Genomic DNA, 16,985 nt, shown 5'->3' with positions numbered 1-16,985 from the left:
ATTCTAGTCAGCAAAGATCACTTTGCCTCAGGAAAAATAGTCTGTGATGACTAAAAATAAAGCTGGTGGAAAGGGTAGTGGCACTTTAAACGCAGGAATCTCTAACGTGTCTGTGACCATGTAGGTCTGCAGCCACCACTTGAAGTCACGCTGAGCCATTCTCGTGGAATTGACAAACAAGTCCCCCAAACTCTGTTTCAGAACTGTGTAGTGCCCATTGTCCAAACTGGTCATGGGCACCTAATGAATGCAGACATTTAAAGTGGCACTATACTATGACAGTGGCACTCTAACATCACAAACATGTGGCCAGTGGGTGAGACATCACCACGCTCTTGTGGAGAGCGGAATATGTTACTCACTTAATACTGTTAATACAGCGATGTATAATTAATAAATAGCTGACCTGTGAGTAAATGTTGAGATAAGCACATCTAGAAAAGCTGCATCTTATTTTTATTTCTGTTTTATCTCTCTGTATCCTAAATGCCAATATCAGTTACATAGTCTGTAAAAGTTTGCCAGAGTCATCAAGGTAGACTATGTGGAGGTGGCAGAGTCTGAAATGATACAACACAACTAGTTGAGGCATGCTGTCAGAATGTAAAGTTAGCATCATTCTAGCATCTTAAATAGGAATTAATAAGCATTAAAGCGAACCTGTCAGCAACTTTATGCTGCCCTATCTGAGAACAACATATAGTAGTGACAGACACGCTGATTTCAGCGGTCTGTCACTTATGTGTGAATGTGCTGTCATTTTTGAGAACTTACATTTTAAGCGTTGCAGCACAATGTGAGCTGAGATGGAGTGTGTTCATGAGCTGCCGCTTCCACCGCCTAGTCACCGATGATTGACAGCTTCCCCTTAATATATTAAAGACCGCTGAATGTTAGCCTATTGTGTCCAGACAATTTAATATTTTAATATGCAACAGATTTTCATCTTTCCATAAAATATAGAAACTAATATTGATAGAATTTTTAAAGAAACAGGTTTTTTTTTGTTTTTTTTAGTTACAGAAGATTGATATAGAAAAAAATACATGTTTTACTGTAGCGTTTTACAATGCTATTAAAATTTGTCTTTAATATATAAAGCAATTTTTATAGCTAAAGCAGAGGTTAAAAATGAGAATATTTTTTTCTACTGTTTATTATTATTATTATTATTATTATTGCTATTATTGTTGTTTCTATTATTAAGACAAAAGCTGTTATAAACCAAGCATTGCATGTGGAACAGTATCAAACAACATATGGTGAACTGGAAACAGAATATCAAGTAAAAGGAAAACATATGCAACATTGTTTCTTTCTTTTGCTTTTATATTCCTTTTTCAAAAAGGTACATCCATTGTTTCAATAGCACAAAATGTTTAAAAGTCCATGCCGACTATGGAAGTTTTAAAGCACGCGGTTACCGAGGCAATCTTTCCTCAGCGTCCTTTCACGCACTTGGAGTAGGGCACGATGCAACATTTCGGTGGTCCTCCCCCTTTCTCATGCTTGAGGCAAAAATAAAATAAAATAATAATAAAATATGACCTTTCAACAGTAGGCAGCCTACTTGTTGATGGTGTCCTGGTAGCAAAGATTTGTTTACAGCCATCAAAGTGGTTTAGCAAAAAAAAAAATTAAACCTATTAACGGACATGGTAAATTTGTATCAACAGCAAGTGGTAAATGTTAGGCCGCCTTCACAATAAAGATCCTTCTCACATAAGTTGTTTTGTCATACAAAATGGGAACAGATCATTGTACAAAATAGAAGGAAAACACTCTGTAAAGGATCTGCCAGGCACAGCTTCGGGGTTAACTCCCATAATTAATCAGTCAGCACCTGAATCTACATCCCTGAGACTGACTCCTGCTTCCACCACTCAGGCTGGCAGGCTTAGGAGTGGGAGAGCCTATCGCGACCTGGCCAGACTCAGCTAGCTCCCGCCCTCGGTCTATTTAAGCCTGCCCTTCCTGTCCCTCGGTGCTTGTGATTCTTTTCGTGTGGTTTCCTGGCCCAGCTACAGCTCCTTCTATTTTGATCCTGCTCCATACAGACCCTGGCTTACTGACTACTCTTCTGCTCTTCGTTTGGTACCTCGCACACTCCTGGCTTGACTCGGCTCGTTCACCACTCTGTTGCTCACGGTGTTGCCGTGGGCAACTGCCCCTTTCCCTTGCTTTTATTCCCTTGTGTGTTTGTCGTGCACTTACTGAGCGCAGGGACCGCCGCCCAGTTGTACCCCGTCGCCTAGGGCGGGTCGTTGCAAGTAGGCAGGGACAGAGTGGCGGGTAGACTAGGGCTCACTTGTCCGTTTCCCTACCCCCCGTCATTACACACTCCCTAATGAAATGTTTGAGAATATTTCTCTTTCCTGTGATGCTTGGTAAAACCAGGAGAAAATATCACTACCGTATTTTTGCGGCCGCAATTTATCAGAATTTTTGCGGATAAATTGCGGACCCATTCTTTTCTATGGCCCCATGCACACGACCGTGATTTACATGGATAGGTGCAGGGGCCGCAATTGCGGACCAAAAAACTCAGGACATGTCATTTTACTGTCCACAAATGCGTATTCACCAATACTGGTGAATTGTTGTGGATCCGTGAGTCCGGATGACGCATAGATGCACAACAAGTTTTTTTGCAGTCCGATGGACCACTATGGATTCGTGGATTTGCGGACCACAAACCAATGCGGTCGTGTGCATGAGGCCTAATATAGATTATTCAAGTACTGCATTGGCAATAAAGTATAATTTGGTCTGTGTTCAGGGTGCAAAGCTTTGTTTACCATATACTTTATAGCTAGATGTTCCTGAGTAAGGGGCTCATGGACAGGACAGAGGCATGTACACCGAGGCTCTATGGTTGTGTCCATGTCCTGCTGTACCGGCTCTGTCGGGTGCCGTATATAAGGAGGTATTCTTTTCTAGAAGCAATGCTGCAGTCCTCCCTTGCACGCTCAGTGGTGTAGACAACATATAGAAGCTTTTATGGTAAAATCTTTGTGACACTCATTGCATCCTAGTTTGTTTGCAAGAATAAGAAATAACAGTGGGTCTAGTGAGTATTGTAATTACAACAGGGTCCGATAGAGAGTATTCCGTTTATACAGCATGTCCTAAGGTGTCAAAAAGGCTTACACTTTCTTCTCTCTCTTTAATTTTTTTGTTTAAAATAAATAAAGAGCAGTTCTGTCAATGTGCCGGGGTTGGATTATCATCACTGTGCAACATTATTCTTAACAGCTCATTACAATAGTCTCCTCACAGTCGCAAGTGTACATTACTCCAAGACATCTGACTCTTCTTAGAGTAACAGAAACCTAGGCATCTTATTTCCAGCAACACACACGAGAACCATGGCGGTCCGTCTCAGCACATTACACCACTGACAGGGATGTCTTGGTCACCAAGTTAACCTCAATACCTCTAACCTTGTGATCGGTATAAAACTGGAAAGCAGAGGGTGGTAGAGTGTTATATCTTAGGTTACTCTATATAAATTTGTAGCACATTCACTACGAATCTGATTGTAAGCAATTTGCAGCAGAATTTATTAGACTATTAATAACACTTGCATACTATACAAGATAACACATCAGCCTTTTAGATCTGTGGTGGTTTGTTTAGTAGAAAATCACCAAAATGAATTCACCGCTGTCCATTACAGTAAGATTTTCCCTTAGGCACTGCATCTTGACGTACTATGAACAATTGCAATACATGCAGTTTTTTGTCCCTTTAGAAAGGATTATCCATGTGTGAAATCATGACCAATATACATAGGCTTTACAAAGAAAAGTACATTTCATGATATACCCTGAATATTTGGTTACAAAATACAAGATCTTAGGTTACTCTATAGTCAATATATATATATAATGACAATAGAGTAGGAGGTCACAACAGAAAGGATATATGCAACTATTCCGAATATTAATAGTGATATTGACTGTACACAATAATTTTAACACCTAGCTTAAAGTTTTATATCTTTTCACTATGTAGGTCAAATAAGAAAGAGGTGCAGCACGATAAAAGGTGAAAGAATAATCCAATATACATGAGTTATGTCCTTAGGGGTCTACATATTTGCCAATCAGCTATAACATTTAAACCACCTGCCTAATATTGTGTAGGTCCCCCTTGTGGCACTAAAACAACTGACCCATCGAGGCACCAAGACGTTAGCAGCAGATCCTTTAAAGAGGCTCTGTCACCAGATTTTGCAACCCCTATCTGCTATTGCAGCAGATAGGCGCTGCAATGTAGATTACAGTAACGTTTTTATTTTTAAAAAACGAGCATTTTTGGCCAAGTTATGACCATTTTTGTAGTTATGCAAATGAGGCTTGCAAAAGTCCAAGTGGGTGTGTTTAAAAGTAAAAGTCCAAGTGGGCGTGTATTATGTGCGTACATCGGGGCGTGTTTACTACTTTTACTAGCTGGGCGCTCTGAAGAGAAGTATCATCCACTTCTCTTCAGAACGCCCAGCTTCTGCCAGATCACGCTGTGACGTCACTCACAGGTCCTGCATCGTGTCAGACGAGCGAGGACACACCGGCACCAGAGGCTACAGTTGATTCTGCAGCAGCATCGGCGTTAGCAGGTAAGTCGATGTAGCTACTTACCTGCAAACGCTGATGCTGCTGCAGAATCAACTGTAGCCTCTGGTGCCGATGTGTCCTCGCTCGTCTGACATGATGCAGGACCTGTGCGTGACATCACAGCGTGATCTGGCAGAAGCTGGGCGTTCTGAAGAGAAATGGATGATACTTCTCATCAGAACGCCCAGCTAGTAAAAGTATTAAACACGCCCCGATGTACGCACATAATACACGCCCACTTGGACTTTTACTTTTAAACACACCCACTTGGACTTTTGCAAGCCTCATTTGCATAACTACAAAAATGGTCATAACTTGGCCAAAAATGCTCGTTTAAAAAAAATAAAAACGTTACTGTAATCTACATTGCAGCGCCGATCTGCTGCAATAGCAGATAGGGGTTGCAAAATCTGGTGACAGAGCCTCTTTAAGTCCCGTAAGTTGTGAGGTGGGGCTGCAACAATGTTTAGGTAGGTGGTAGGAGTCATTGTAACATCCACATGAATGCCAGGACCCAAGGTCTCTTAGCAGAGCATTGCTTAGCGCACCACACTGCCTCTGCCAGCTTGCCTTCTTCCCATTTGGCACCAGGATGCACTCTCTCCCCCAGCAACACAACTGGTCATCCACATGATGTAAAAGAAAACGTGATTCATCATACCAGGCCACCTTCCATGGTCCAGTTCTGATACTGACGTGCCCATTGCAGAAGCTTTTCGTGGTGGACATGGGTCAGCATGGGCACTCTGTCTGGTCTGTGGCTACGCAGCCCCACACACAGGTAAAACTGTGTATGATGTGCGGAGGGAACAGGTGTGGCTGTGTATGGTGTGCGGAGGGGAAAGGTGAGGATGTGTATGATGTGTGGAGGGGACAGGTGAAGCTGTGCATGGTGTGCAGAGGGGACAGGTGAAGCTGTGCATGGTGTGCAGAGGGGACGGGTGAAGCTGTGTATGGTGTGCAGAGGGGACAGTTGAGGCTGTGTATAGTGTGTGGAGGGGACAAGTGAGACTGCATGATGTGCAAAGGTCACAGGTAAAACTGTGTATGATGTGCGGAGGGAACAAGTGTGTGCGGAGGAGACAGGTGAGGCTGTGTATGGTGTGTGGAGGGAATAGATGAGACTGCATGATGGTGTAGAGTCGACAGGTAAAACTGTGTATGATGTGCGGAGGGGACAGATGTGGCTGTGAATGGTGTGCAGAGGGGACAGGTTTGGCTGTGTATGGTGTGTGGAGGGGAAAGGTGAGGCTGTGTATGTTGTGCGGAGGGGACAGGTGAGACTTTGTATGTTGTGCGGAGGGGACAGGTGAAGCTGTGTATGGTGTGTGGAAGGGACAGGTGAGGCTTTGCTTGATGTGTGGAGAGGACAGGTGAGACTGTGTATGGTGTGCGAGGTTTGACAGATGAGGCTTTGCTTGATGTGTGGAGAGGACAGGTGAAACAGTATTATGCATGGAGTTGACAGATGAGGCTGTGTATGGTGTGCGGGGTGGACAGGTGAGACTTTGTATGTTGTGCGGAGGGGACAGGTGAAGCTGTGTATGGTGTGTGGAGGGGACAGGTGAGGCTGTGTATGGTATGGGGAGGGGACAGGTGAGGTTGTGTATGGTATGGGGAGGGGACAGGTGAGGTTGTGTATGGTGTGCGGACGGGGATAGGTGAGACTCTGTATGGTGTGCGGAGGGGATAGGTGAGGCTGTGTATGGTTTGCGGAGGGGACAGGTGAGGCTGTGTATGGTGTGCGGAGAGGACAGGTGAGGCTGTGTATGGTGTGCGGGGTGGACAGGTGAGACTTTGTATGTTGTGCGGAGGGGACAGGTGAAGCTGTGTATGGTGTGTGGAGGGGACAGGTGAGGCTGTGTATGGTATGGGGAGGGTACAGGTGAGGTTGTGTATGGTGTGCGGAGGGGACAGGTGTGGCTGTGTATGGTGTGCAGAGGGGACAGGTTTGGCTGTGTATAATGTGTGGAGCAGACAGGTGAGGCTTTCTATGATGAGAAAATCACCAAAATGAAGGACAGGTGAGACTGTATGATGTGTGGAGAGGACAGGTGAGGCTTTGCATGATGTGTAGGGGGCAGGTGAGACTGTATGATGTGTGGAGAGGACAGGTGAGACTATATGGAGGGCATAGGTGAAGCTGTGATCGGTGTTCGGAGGGGACAGGTGAGGCTGTGTGTATTATGTGCGGAGAGGACAAGTGAAGCTGTGTATAGTGTGCGGATGGGACAGGTGAGGCTTTGTATGATGTGTGGAGGGGACAGGTGAAAATGTATGATGCGTGGGGGGACAGGTGAGATTGAGTATGGCATGTGGCGTGGACAGGTGAGGCTTTGTATGGTGTGCAGAGGGGACAGGTGAGTCTGTGTATGATGTGCGGAGGGGACAGGTGAGGATGCATATGGTGAACAGAGGGAACAGGTAAAGCTTTGTATGGTGTGCGGAGACGACGGGTGAGGCTGTGTATGGTGTGCGGAGAGGATGGGTGAGGCTGTGTATGGTGTGCAGAGGGGAAAAGTGAGGCTGTGTATGATGTGCGGAGGGGACAGGAGAGGATGTGTATGATGCGCAGAGGGGTCAGGTGGGGCTGTGTATGGTGTGCGGAGGGGACAGGAGAGGCTGTGTATGGTGTGCAGAGGTGACAGGTGAGACTGCATGATGTGCAGAGGTGACAAGTGAGACTGTATGATGTGCGAAGGGGACAAGTGTGGCTGTGTATGAAGTGTGGGGTGGACAGATGAAGCTGTGTATGGTGTGCAGAGGGGACTAGTGAGACTGTGTATGGTGTGTGGAGGGGACAGGTGAGGCTTTGTGTGATCTGTGGAGAGGATAGGTGAAACTGTATATAATATGTGGAGGGGACAGGTGAGGTTGTGTTTGGTGTGCGGAGGGGATAGATGAGACTTTATATGGTGTGCGGTGGGGACAGGTGATGCTTTGCATGATGTACATCGGGGACAGGGGTGGCTGTGTATGGTGTGCGGAGGGTACAGGTGAGGCTTTGTATGGTGTGCGGAGGGGACAGATGAGGCTGTGTATGGTGTGTGGAGGGGAAAGGTGAGGCTGTGCATGGTGTGCGGAGAGGACAGGTGAGGCTGTGTATGGCGTGCGGGGTGGACAGATGAGACTTTGTATGTTGTGCGGAGGGGACAGGTGAGACTTTGTATGTTGTGCGGAGGGGACAGGTGAAGCTGTGTATGGTGTGTGGAGGGGACAGGTGAGGCTTTGTTTGATGTGTGGAGAGGACAGGTGAGACTGTGTATGGTGTGCGAGGTTTGACAGATGAGGCTTTGCTTGATGTGTGGAGAGGACAGATGAAACAGTATTATGCATGGAGTTGACAGGTGAGGCTGTGTATGGTGTGCGGGGTGGACAGGTGAGGCTTTGTATGTTGTGCGGAGGGGACAGGTGAAGCTGTGTATGGTGTGTGGAGGGGACAGGTGAGGCTGTGTATGGTATGGGGAGGGGACAGGTGAGGTTGTGTATGTGTGCGGACGGGGATAGGTGAGACTCTGTATGGTGTGCGGAGGGGATAGGTGAGGCTGTGTATGGTGTGCGGCGGGGACAGGTGAGGCTGTGTATGGTGTGCGGAGAGGACAGGTGTGGCTGTGTATGGTGTGCGGGGTGGACAGGTGAGACTTTGTATATTGTGCGGAGGGGACAGGTGAAGCTGTGTATGGTGTGTGGAGGGGATAGGTGAGGCTGTGTATGGTATGGGGACAGGTGAAGTTGTGTATGGTGTGCGGACGGGGATAGGTGAGGCTGTGTATGGTGTGCGGAGGGGATAGGTAAGGCTGTGTATGGTGTGTGGAGGGGACAGGTGAGGCTGTGTATGGTGTGCGGAGGGAACAGGTGAGGCTGTGTATGGTGTGCGGAGGGGACAGCTGAGGTTGCGTACGGTGTGCGGAGGGGACAGGTGAGGCTGTTTATGGCGTGTGGAGGGGACAGATGAGGCTGCATAATGGTGTGCGGAGTGGACAGGTGAGGCTTTGTATGGCGTGTGGAGGGTACAGGTGAGGCTGTGTATGGTGTGGGGAGGGGACAGGTGAGGCTGTGTATGGTGTACGGAGGAGACAGGTTCGGCTGTGTATGTAGTGCGGAGGGGATAGGTGATACTGTGTATGGTGTGCGGAGTGGACAGGTGCGGCTGTGTATGTTGTGCGGAGGGGATAGGTGAGGCTGTGTATGGTGTGCGGAGGGGACAGGTGAGGCTGTGTATGGTGTGCGGAGGGGACAGGTGAGGCTGTGTATGGTGTGCGGAGGGGACAGGTGAGGCTGTGTATGGTGTGCGGAGGGGACAGGTGAGGCTGTGTATGGTGTGCGGAGGGGACAGGTGAGGCTGTGTATGGTGTGCGGAGGGGACAGGTGAGGCTGTGTATGGTGTGCGGAGGGGACAGGTGAGGCTGTGTATGGTGTGCGGAGGGGACAGGTGAGGCTGTGTATGTTGTTCGGAGGGGACAGGTGAGGCTGTGTATGTTGTTCGGAGGGGACAGGTGAGGCTGTGTATGTTGTTCAGAGGGGACAGGTGAGGCTGTGTATGGTGTGCGGAGGGGACAGGTGAGTCTGTGTATGTTGAGCGGAGATGACAGGTAAGACTGTGTATGATGTGTGGACAGGACACCAGTGGCTCCCTTCCATCTCTGATAGTTCAGTGTGAACCTAAAGTAAGAAATGGAGACCCCTGTTATTACAATGTACATAATGTATGTTTGCTGTCTCCATTTCATGAATCCACAATAAGTGATCTCTCTGTGTGGTTGATGATAATATTCCATGTGACCCCAGGTGACAGTAGGATCGAAGCTGCACCTTCTGGGAGTGAGGCTGACACTTGGCTGGCAGGCGTGGGCAGGCACAGTAGTCCCGTCCCTCCTCCATGTGGGCGTCTGCCGCTGCTGGCAGCATGTGGGATCCGCTCTGTGTCGCTGCTCTGAGTCCACGATCACTTCCTACACACTTCCTACGAGAGAGGATCGCTCAGTAACCGGCAGTTACCTGATCAGCGGCCGCATGAGAGTCATGGCAGCGGGCAGCAGCCTCTAGGTCTCCGGTGTCATTTATCCTCTGCTGCTATCATTACCGTTATCAGCCGGCTGGAGCCCGATGTTAAGTAGCAGCTGATGCGAGAGCTCCTGATCCTCGGGAGACCACACACAGTCCGCCTGCTTGTGAGAGGTAGCTGCTTGGCACGGCACCATGGGGTGAGTGGCTGATAATACTTGTGCCTTCCTCTGTAGATCCATCTCACCTTATTGTATTACCAGTGCTGCCCTCACTATACTGCGGCTTCATGGAACTTTCCAAGTGCGTTCTGTACCGTTATAATGATCAGCTTTATTATAACCCAACATGCTATAGTGACGATATTATAACACAACATTCTATAATGTCCAGCTCTATTATAACACATATCATGTCCAGCTTTATTATAATATAACACTCTGTAGTGACCAACTCTATTACAATACAACACAACACTCTATAACGTCCAGCTCTATTATAACACTTTATATAATTTCCAGCTTTATTGTCCAGCTTAATGTCCAGCTTCTCTAGTGACCAGCTCTATTATAATACAACACTCTATAATGTCCAGCTCTATTATAACACTTTATATTATGTCCAGCTCTATTATAACACTTTATATTATGTCCAGCTCTATTATAACACTTTATATTATGTCCAGCTCTATTATAACACTTTATATTATGTCCAGCTCTATTATAACACAACATTCTCCAGTGACCAACTCTATTAAAACACAACGTTCTATAATGATCAGCTATATTATAACACAACATTCTATAATGATCAGCTATATTATAACCCAACTTTCTATAATGATCAGCTATATTATAATACAACATTCTATAATGATCAGCTATATTATAATACAACATTCTATAATGATCAGCTATATTATAACACAACATTCTATAATGATCAGCTATATTATAACACAACATTCTATAATGATCAGCTATATTATAACACAACATTCTATAATGATCAGCTATATTATAACACAACATTCTATAATGATCAGCTATATTATAACACAACATTCTATAATGATCAGCTATATTATAACACAACATTCTATAATGATCAGCTATATTATAACACAACATTCTATAATGATCAGCTATATTATAACACAACATTCTATAATGATCAGCTATATTATAACACAACATTCTATAATGATCAGCTATATTATAACACAACATTCTATAATGATCAGCTATATTATAACACAACATTCTATAATGATCAGCTATATTATAACACAACATTCTATAATGATCAGCTATATTATAACACAACATTCTATAATGATCAGCTATATTATAACACAAGTCTATAATAATCAGTTTATTATAACACGTTTTCTAGTGACCAGCTCTATTATAACAGTATATTCTTTAATGATCAGTTCTATTATAACATAACATTCTCTAGTGACGAGCTGCATTATAATACAACGTTCTATAAAGACCAGCTCTATTATAACACATTATATAATTTCTCTATTATAACACATTATATAATGACCAGACTTATTAGAACACAACATTCTCTAGTGACCAGCTCTATTAGAACACAACATTCTTTAATATTATATAATGCTCTATTATAATGCATTATATAATGACCAGACTTATTAGAACACAACTTTCTATAATGACCAGCTCTATTAGAACACAACATTGTCCAGTGACCAGCTGCGTTATAGCGCGACATTGTCCAGTGACCGGCCGCATAAGTCTTTGCGGATTGACATAAAAACTGAGTGGTACCGCTTTAGGCCAGTTCTCCACAGCGATATTGCGCGTTATTATTGCATGTTGTGGATATTAGATTGCAGTGCGATAGAGTACAACCGATGGGGGTTGCATGAATTAATACTTATGCATTCTGTTTTATATGCGCCTGCAATTTGCCATTGCAAATCAAAATCCAATAATTTCACACGCCCTCCTTTTGGATATTGATGCCATTTTCTAGCGATTTGCCATAATATCTATACTGAGACAACCCTGTGATCCTAGAGTATATATAAGATTCTCTGAGAACTTAGTGTGTGCATCATTGAGACTGGCGTGCGCTCTTCTGAGCAGCCAACAGGGCTATTGTTTGGGAAGTAGATTTCTTTACTCACGAGAATATCGCCATTTTTATGTTCTATTGTTGCAGCCGTTTTTGCGACAACAGGATGGCAGTCGCAGGATGGTTGTCACTTTATATTACCTTCTATGCAATTTATCACTTTCTTTTTGATTGAGCATCAGAAAGTTGGTCATTCGTTTCTGAAAAACGGATTCAAAGGTAACAACCAATATGGCTGCGCTTCTTGTTACTTGTGCAAAAACAGTCACCACAATAATGCAGAAAAATGGCACTACCTCTGTAAGGGATCCTTCACATATTCCAGCAGTGTCCGGCCAGCTGTTTTTTTGCCTGAGCCAGACACAACTGATAAAAGTGAACATGTGTTGTTTTTTTTTACCACCAGTGTACGTAGCTGAACAGAAAAATGTTGCATGCAGTGTTTCTATATGCGGCTTCAGGAGATTTTGGGCATTACTATTGATGCCGCCGGACACAAAACTGACCCTGTAGAAAATGGAACAGTTTGCCTCTGGTGTTTTTTGTACTTGCGCTGCAGGGAAAACAGACTGGAGGGCTGGAACTATGTGAACGGGTCCTAAGTAAAAGAAACAAAACTTGGACGCTATAACTTTTGATTTTCCAATAGTTAGGAATGTTTTGTGTGGAAATACTCTGTAACCGTGTACCATGTTCTTGTCTTTACTTGAGAGTATTACTTGAAGATCTGAGGTTCAGTTAGATATTAAAAAAGTATTCCCAACTGAAACATTAATGGGCATATCCAAGGGATATGGCATAAATGTCTAATAAATGTGAGTTCCAGCTCTGGGATGCGCACCTATCTCCAGAATGGGAGTCACACGATCTGTGTCCCACCTTGTGAGGTGGCTGCTGCTTCACCCTGTGAGGTGGCGGCTGCTGCTTCACCCTGTGAGGTGGCGGCTGCTGCTTCACCCTGTGAGGTGGCGGCTGCTGCTTCACCCTGTGAGGTGGCGGCTGCTGCTTCACCCTGTGAGGTGGCGGCTGCTGCTTCACCCTGTGAGGTGGCGGCTGCTGCTTCACCCTGTGAGGTGGCGGCTGCTGCTTCACCCTGTGAGGTGGCGGCTGCTGCTTCACCCTGTGAGGTGGCTGCTGCTGCTTCACCCTGTGAGGTGGCTGCTGCTGCTTCACCCTGTGAGGTGGCTGCTGCTGCTTCACCCTGTGAGGTGGCTGCTGCTGCTTCACCCTGTGAGGTGGCTGCTGCTGCTTCACCCTGTGAGGTGGCTGCTGCATCCAGAATGAATGGAGAGGGGTGCAGCTTTCTGTATTCATTCCTATGAGAGTTGTAGAAACAGCCGGGTGCGGCCATCTTTTCATTAATTTATGCATTCGTTCATTCACTCATTCTCCAACTAAATTCGCCTTCGTTCTGCAAATAGGTGCCCAGCTCTGGGACCCGCATCTATCAAACATTTATGGCATATCACGTGGATATGCCATACATGTTTTAGTTGGAAATACCCCTTTATTATTGTCTGAATTACCTTTTGTTTGGTTTATGATTGATGTAAAAGCAAGTTATTTCGGAATATTCTTCTTCTGATAAAACAATGACAATTCCTTGTGGGATCCTATTGTTTGGAGCACCAAGAATCAAGTTTATTCTGAATCAAAGCAGGGCACATTAAAAACATGCCTGTCATATTGGTGCCTGTATTCATCTCCGGTGACTGATTTCACAGATTCAATGGCTCATGTATAAAAAGTGTCAGTGGTGACAAGTGAATTCGGTCTTTAACCCCTTCCTGCAGCCATTTTGCAGATTTTCAAAAAAAAAAATTGCCGCCCCACGTTCCAAAAGCTATATCCTTTTTTTTTTTTTGTTTGCTGTCGATCTAGTCCTATGAGGGCTTGACTTTTGTGGGACGAGTTGGAATTTTTCATGGCACCATTTATTGTACAAAAAAATAAAATAATTATTTGCGGGACAGAAAATTTAATAAAACCGCTATTCCTTTGTGCTTCGTTTTTCCAGAATTCACTTTGCAATTAAAACGGCATGTTATCTTTATTCTGCGGGTCAATACGAATACGGCGATACCAAATTTTATGTATTTTTGTTTTATATTTAACTACTTTTACAAGGAAAACACCAACATAAAAAATAAAATGTATTCTGTGTGCCAAATTCTGAGAGCCATAACTTTTTTACTTTTTCGTCGATTAAGCAGCATGAGGGCATATTTTTTGCAGGGTAAACGGTAGTTTTTAATTGTACCATTTTGGGGTACATGCAAGCTTTTGATCACTTTTTATTGCATTTATTTGTGGGAGATGAGGTGACCAAAAAACAGTGATTCTGGCAGTTTTTTTTTTTTTTGTTTTTTTTTACTACGGCATATACCGTGCGGGTTAAATAATGTATTTTACTAGTTCAGACTTTTATGGACAAAGCAATACCAATTATGTTTTATTTTTATTTTTTATACAATTATTGCTTTAGGGGAAAAGTTTATTTTTTTTGTACATAAAAAAAACAACCCTTTTATTTAACTGATTTTTTTCTTTTTTCTTTATTAGTCCCCCCTAGGGGACTTCAACTAACGATCGTTGGATCGCTTGCACTATATACTGCTATACCGGAGGCAGGGCTTAATTGGAGAACAAAGATGGCAAACCTGGGGGCCTTCATTAGGCTTCTAGGCTGCCATAACAACCATCGGCACCCCGCGATTGCGTCGAGGGGCGCGATGAGCTGTTAGAGGGTGTCGCCCCCTCTTTCTAACAATTTAAATGCCGAGTTGCTATTGACCGCAGCGTTTGATGACTCAAACACGATCCCGCTCGTTACTGTGAAGTGTCAGCTGTAACATACAACCGACATCTGCATTGTATGGAGTGGGCTCAGCCTGTGAACCTGCTCCATCACCCCCCCCTGCCGCTACTCGGCTATGAGGTAGGCAAATGTTGGATGGGGGTTAAAACTGGCACATGTACTTTTTCAAGTGAATGGGGCTGAGCTGCAATACCATATACACACTATGGACAAGTGTGGCACTGTTTCTAGGGGAAATTTTTTTTTTTTTACAGTTATTGAATCCCAGACAACCCCTGTAAATTTTATTATTGTATGTGGTTCTGAGTAATACCACACTACTTTAATTCAGTCTTCGTTTCATTGTTTCATTTCTTTGTGGTATCCACTTAGGTGCATTTTAATAAAGCTGCAATATATTCTGTATTATACTGCTCATTTTATGCCTTGGGGTCCACCTTCTATGCACCGCATTATTACAATGACAAGTTACGGTTCTATTAAACTTCTGCGTTTCTCTGAATACTGTCAGCTTCTGTTTGGTTGTTTTTTTACTGTAGAGCAAGACTCATCCATCCATCAAAAGTGCCTTTCATTACCCTTGCAGGGAAAGAGGACAGAGATATGTGATGTCACCAGCGTCATTCATATAGTTTGTATAATAAATAGGATTACATCAAGGTTTCTCATGTTTTAAAGATAAGGGGTTGTAGAAGTCTGCTCTAATCTTACCAGCAGCATGATACTGACTGGGCACCTATTGAAATTCATATACATCTGCTGTCCATTGTTTTGTCTATCCTGTGTGGAGAACCGTGATCTCCACAGAGATTAATATATGTATCACATCCTTTATAGTAGTATATATGAATTTATTGCCTGCTGTTTATATATGGCCAACATATTCCTCATCGCTCAGTGCAGGGGTCTCAAACTCGGCCACATATAGAAAAAATGGGAAGTTGACGGGCCGCATTACTTTCAAATTTGATACAATACAAAATTATTGTTAATCAATTAGTTATTTGAACTACTATAACAAAACTACATTACTATAATAATACCGCTAGGTTTAAAATTTTAGATATTTCTCCACGTGCTTATTTCAACAATCCAGTTTGTGTCGCTAAATGCAGTCCGGCGGCTCAGCAGCGTTTGGCAGACACACGTGTCAAGATTGGGCAGCTGCCGCAGTGCCCTCTGCAGATGCTGCCGCAGTGCCCTCTGCAGATGCTGCCGCAGTGCCCTCTGCAGATGCTGCCGCAGTGCCCTCTGCAGATGCTGCCGCAGTGCCCTCTGCAGATGCTGCCGTAGTGCCCTCTGCAGATGCTGCCACACACACCCCAAGTAGATAGCTCCATTGGCGCTCACTCTAGGAGTGGAATCCCCAGCCAGAGCGTTGCCGACGCTTTGGCTGGGGATTCTTCTACTGTTGGAGCCCCTGACGTCACTCTCCATACACTGTAACGTCAGGGGATTCTCCTGGACGGGAATGTGATATCAGGGGCAACCCCAGAGCTGGAGTCCAGGGCAGAGCGCTAGTAGGCTCTTCCTTTGACTCCAGCGGTGCTCTTGACATCACTGGGACTTCTGCTCTGGGGAAGCCCCTGACATCACTGTCGATGTATAGACAGCGATGTCAGGGAATTCCACAGAGTCCCGGAGCAGAGCCTGTACTAGTGCTCTGCTCAGGACTCCGCTCTGGGGAAGTCCCTGACACACAGTCCATATATGGACAGTGATGTGAGAGAATTCCACAGAGTGTCGAAGCAGAGCAGATACTAGCGCTCTGCACGGGACTCCGGCTCTGGGAAAGCCCCAGACATCGCTGTCCATATGTGGACAGCGATGTCAGGGAATTCCACAGAGTCCCGGAGCAGAGACTGTAATAGCGGCTCTGTGTCCTGCGGGCCGCAGATGACTGCCCCAGGGTCTGTATGCGGCCCGCGTGCTTGAGACCCCTGGCTCAGTGCATATGTACACAAGTTAGCCTTATTACTGTGCATAGAGAGAAAAGTGTCTGTAATGGCCCCCGCTCACCACCACTGTTCCTTACTTACCTTGCTCTTGGTATCCTCCTTTTCCTGGTTGGTGCTGCTCCTCTTCTCCAAGGTCTGCGTCTGGCGGCCACTCACAATGACTATGCTAGGCTCTGGGACCTAGTGTGCGTGCTAATGCTTGCTCTCTTAAAGGGTCAGCGTGCGCCAAATCATTTTACCCAGATTTTTCTAGTTATAAAGGGTCCTCTCCTTCCTGTACTATTTGCCAAAACAGTTTGCCTAGGGAATTTCTGCTATATCATTCATTAGACTTTCTGTGTTTGACCTCTGCCTGTACCTTTTGACCATCCTTCCCTGCCGCCTGTCCTGACCTCTTGCTAGTGACCCGTGATGAACCTCTGCGCCTGCCTGACCTTTTGCTATACCTGACTCCGCTTACTGTACTTGAGCTTGCACTTT

At 45.0% G+C, this 16,985-nt stretch overlaps 1 protein-coding gene and 1 long non-coding RNA gene across 2 annotated transcripts in view; one reads left to right on the top strand and one right to left on the bottom strand.

The window, feature by feature from the left end:
• Positions 1 to 474: 474 nt before the first annotated feature.
• LOC142748108 (uncharacterized) lies at positions 475 to 9,871 on the bottom strand. The gene is made up of 3 exons (XR_012882140.1): positions 9,615 to 9,871; positions 775 to 867; positions 475 to 560 (listed from the first exon to the last, which is right to left on the bottom strand). It is a non-coding gene; the product is annotated as an uncharacterized LOC142748108 (long non-coding RNA).
• Positions 9,520 to 16,985, top strand: part of HOMER2 (homer scaffold protein 2) — a 191,379-nt gene continuing 183,913 nt past the window's right edge. The window contains exon 1 of the mRNA XM_075855233.1: positions 9,520 to 9,820. Within this exon, the coding sequence (XP_075711348.1) occupies positions 9,816 to 9,820 (5 nt within the window). The 5' untranslated portion in view covers positions 9,520 to 9,815. The remainder of the gene's footprint in view (positions 9,821 to 16,985) is intronic.

This window comes from Rhinoderma darwinii, chromosome 3 (assembly GCF_050947455.1).
Source record: "Rhinoderma darwinii isolate aRhiDar2 chromosome 3, aRhiDar2.hap1, whole genome shotgun sequence".
Classification (NCBI taxonomy): Eukaryota; Metazoa; Chordata; class Amphibia; order Anura; family Rhinodermatidae; genus Rhinoderma; species Rhinoderma darwinii.
This window is presented reverse-complemented; position numbering and strand designations above follow the sequence as displayed.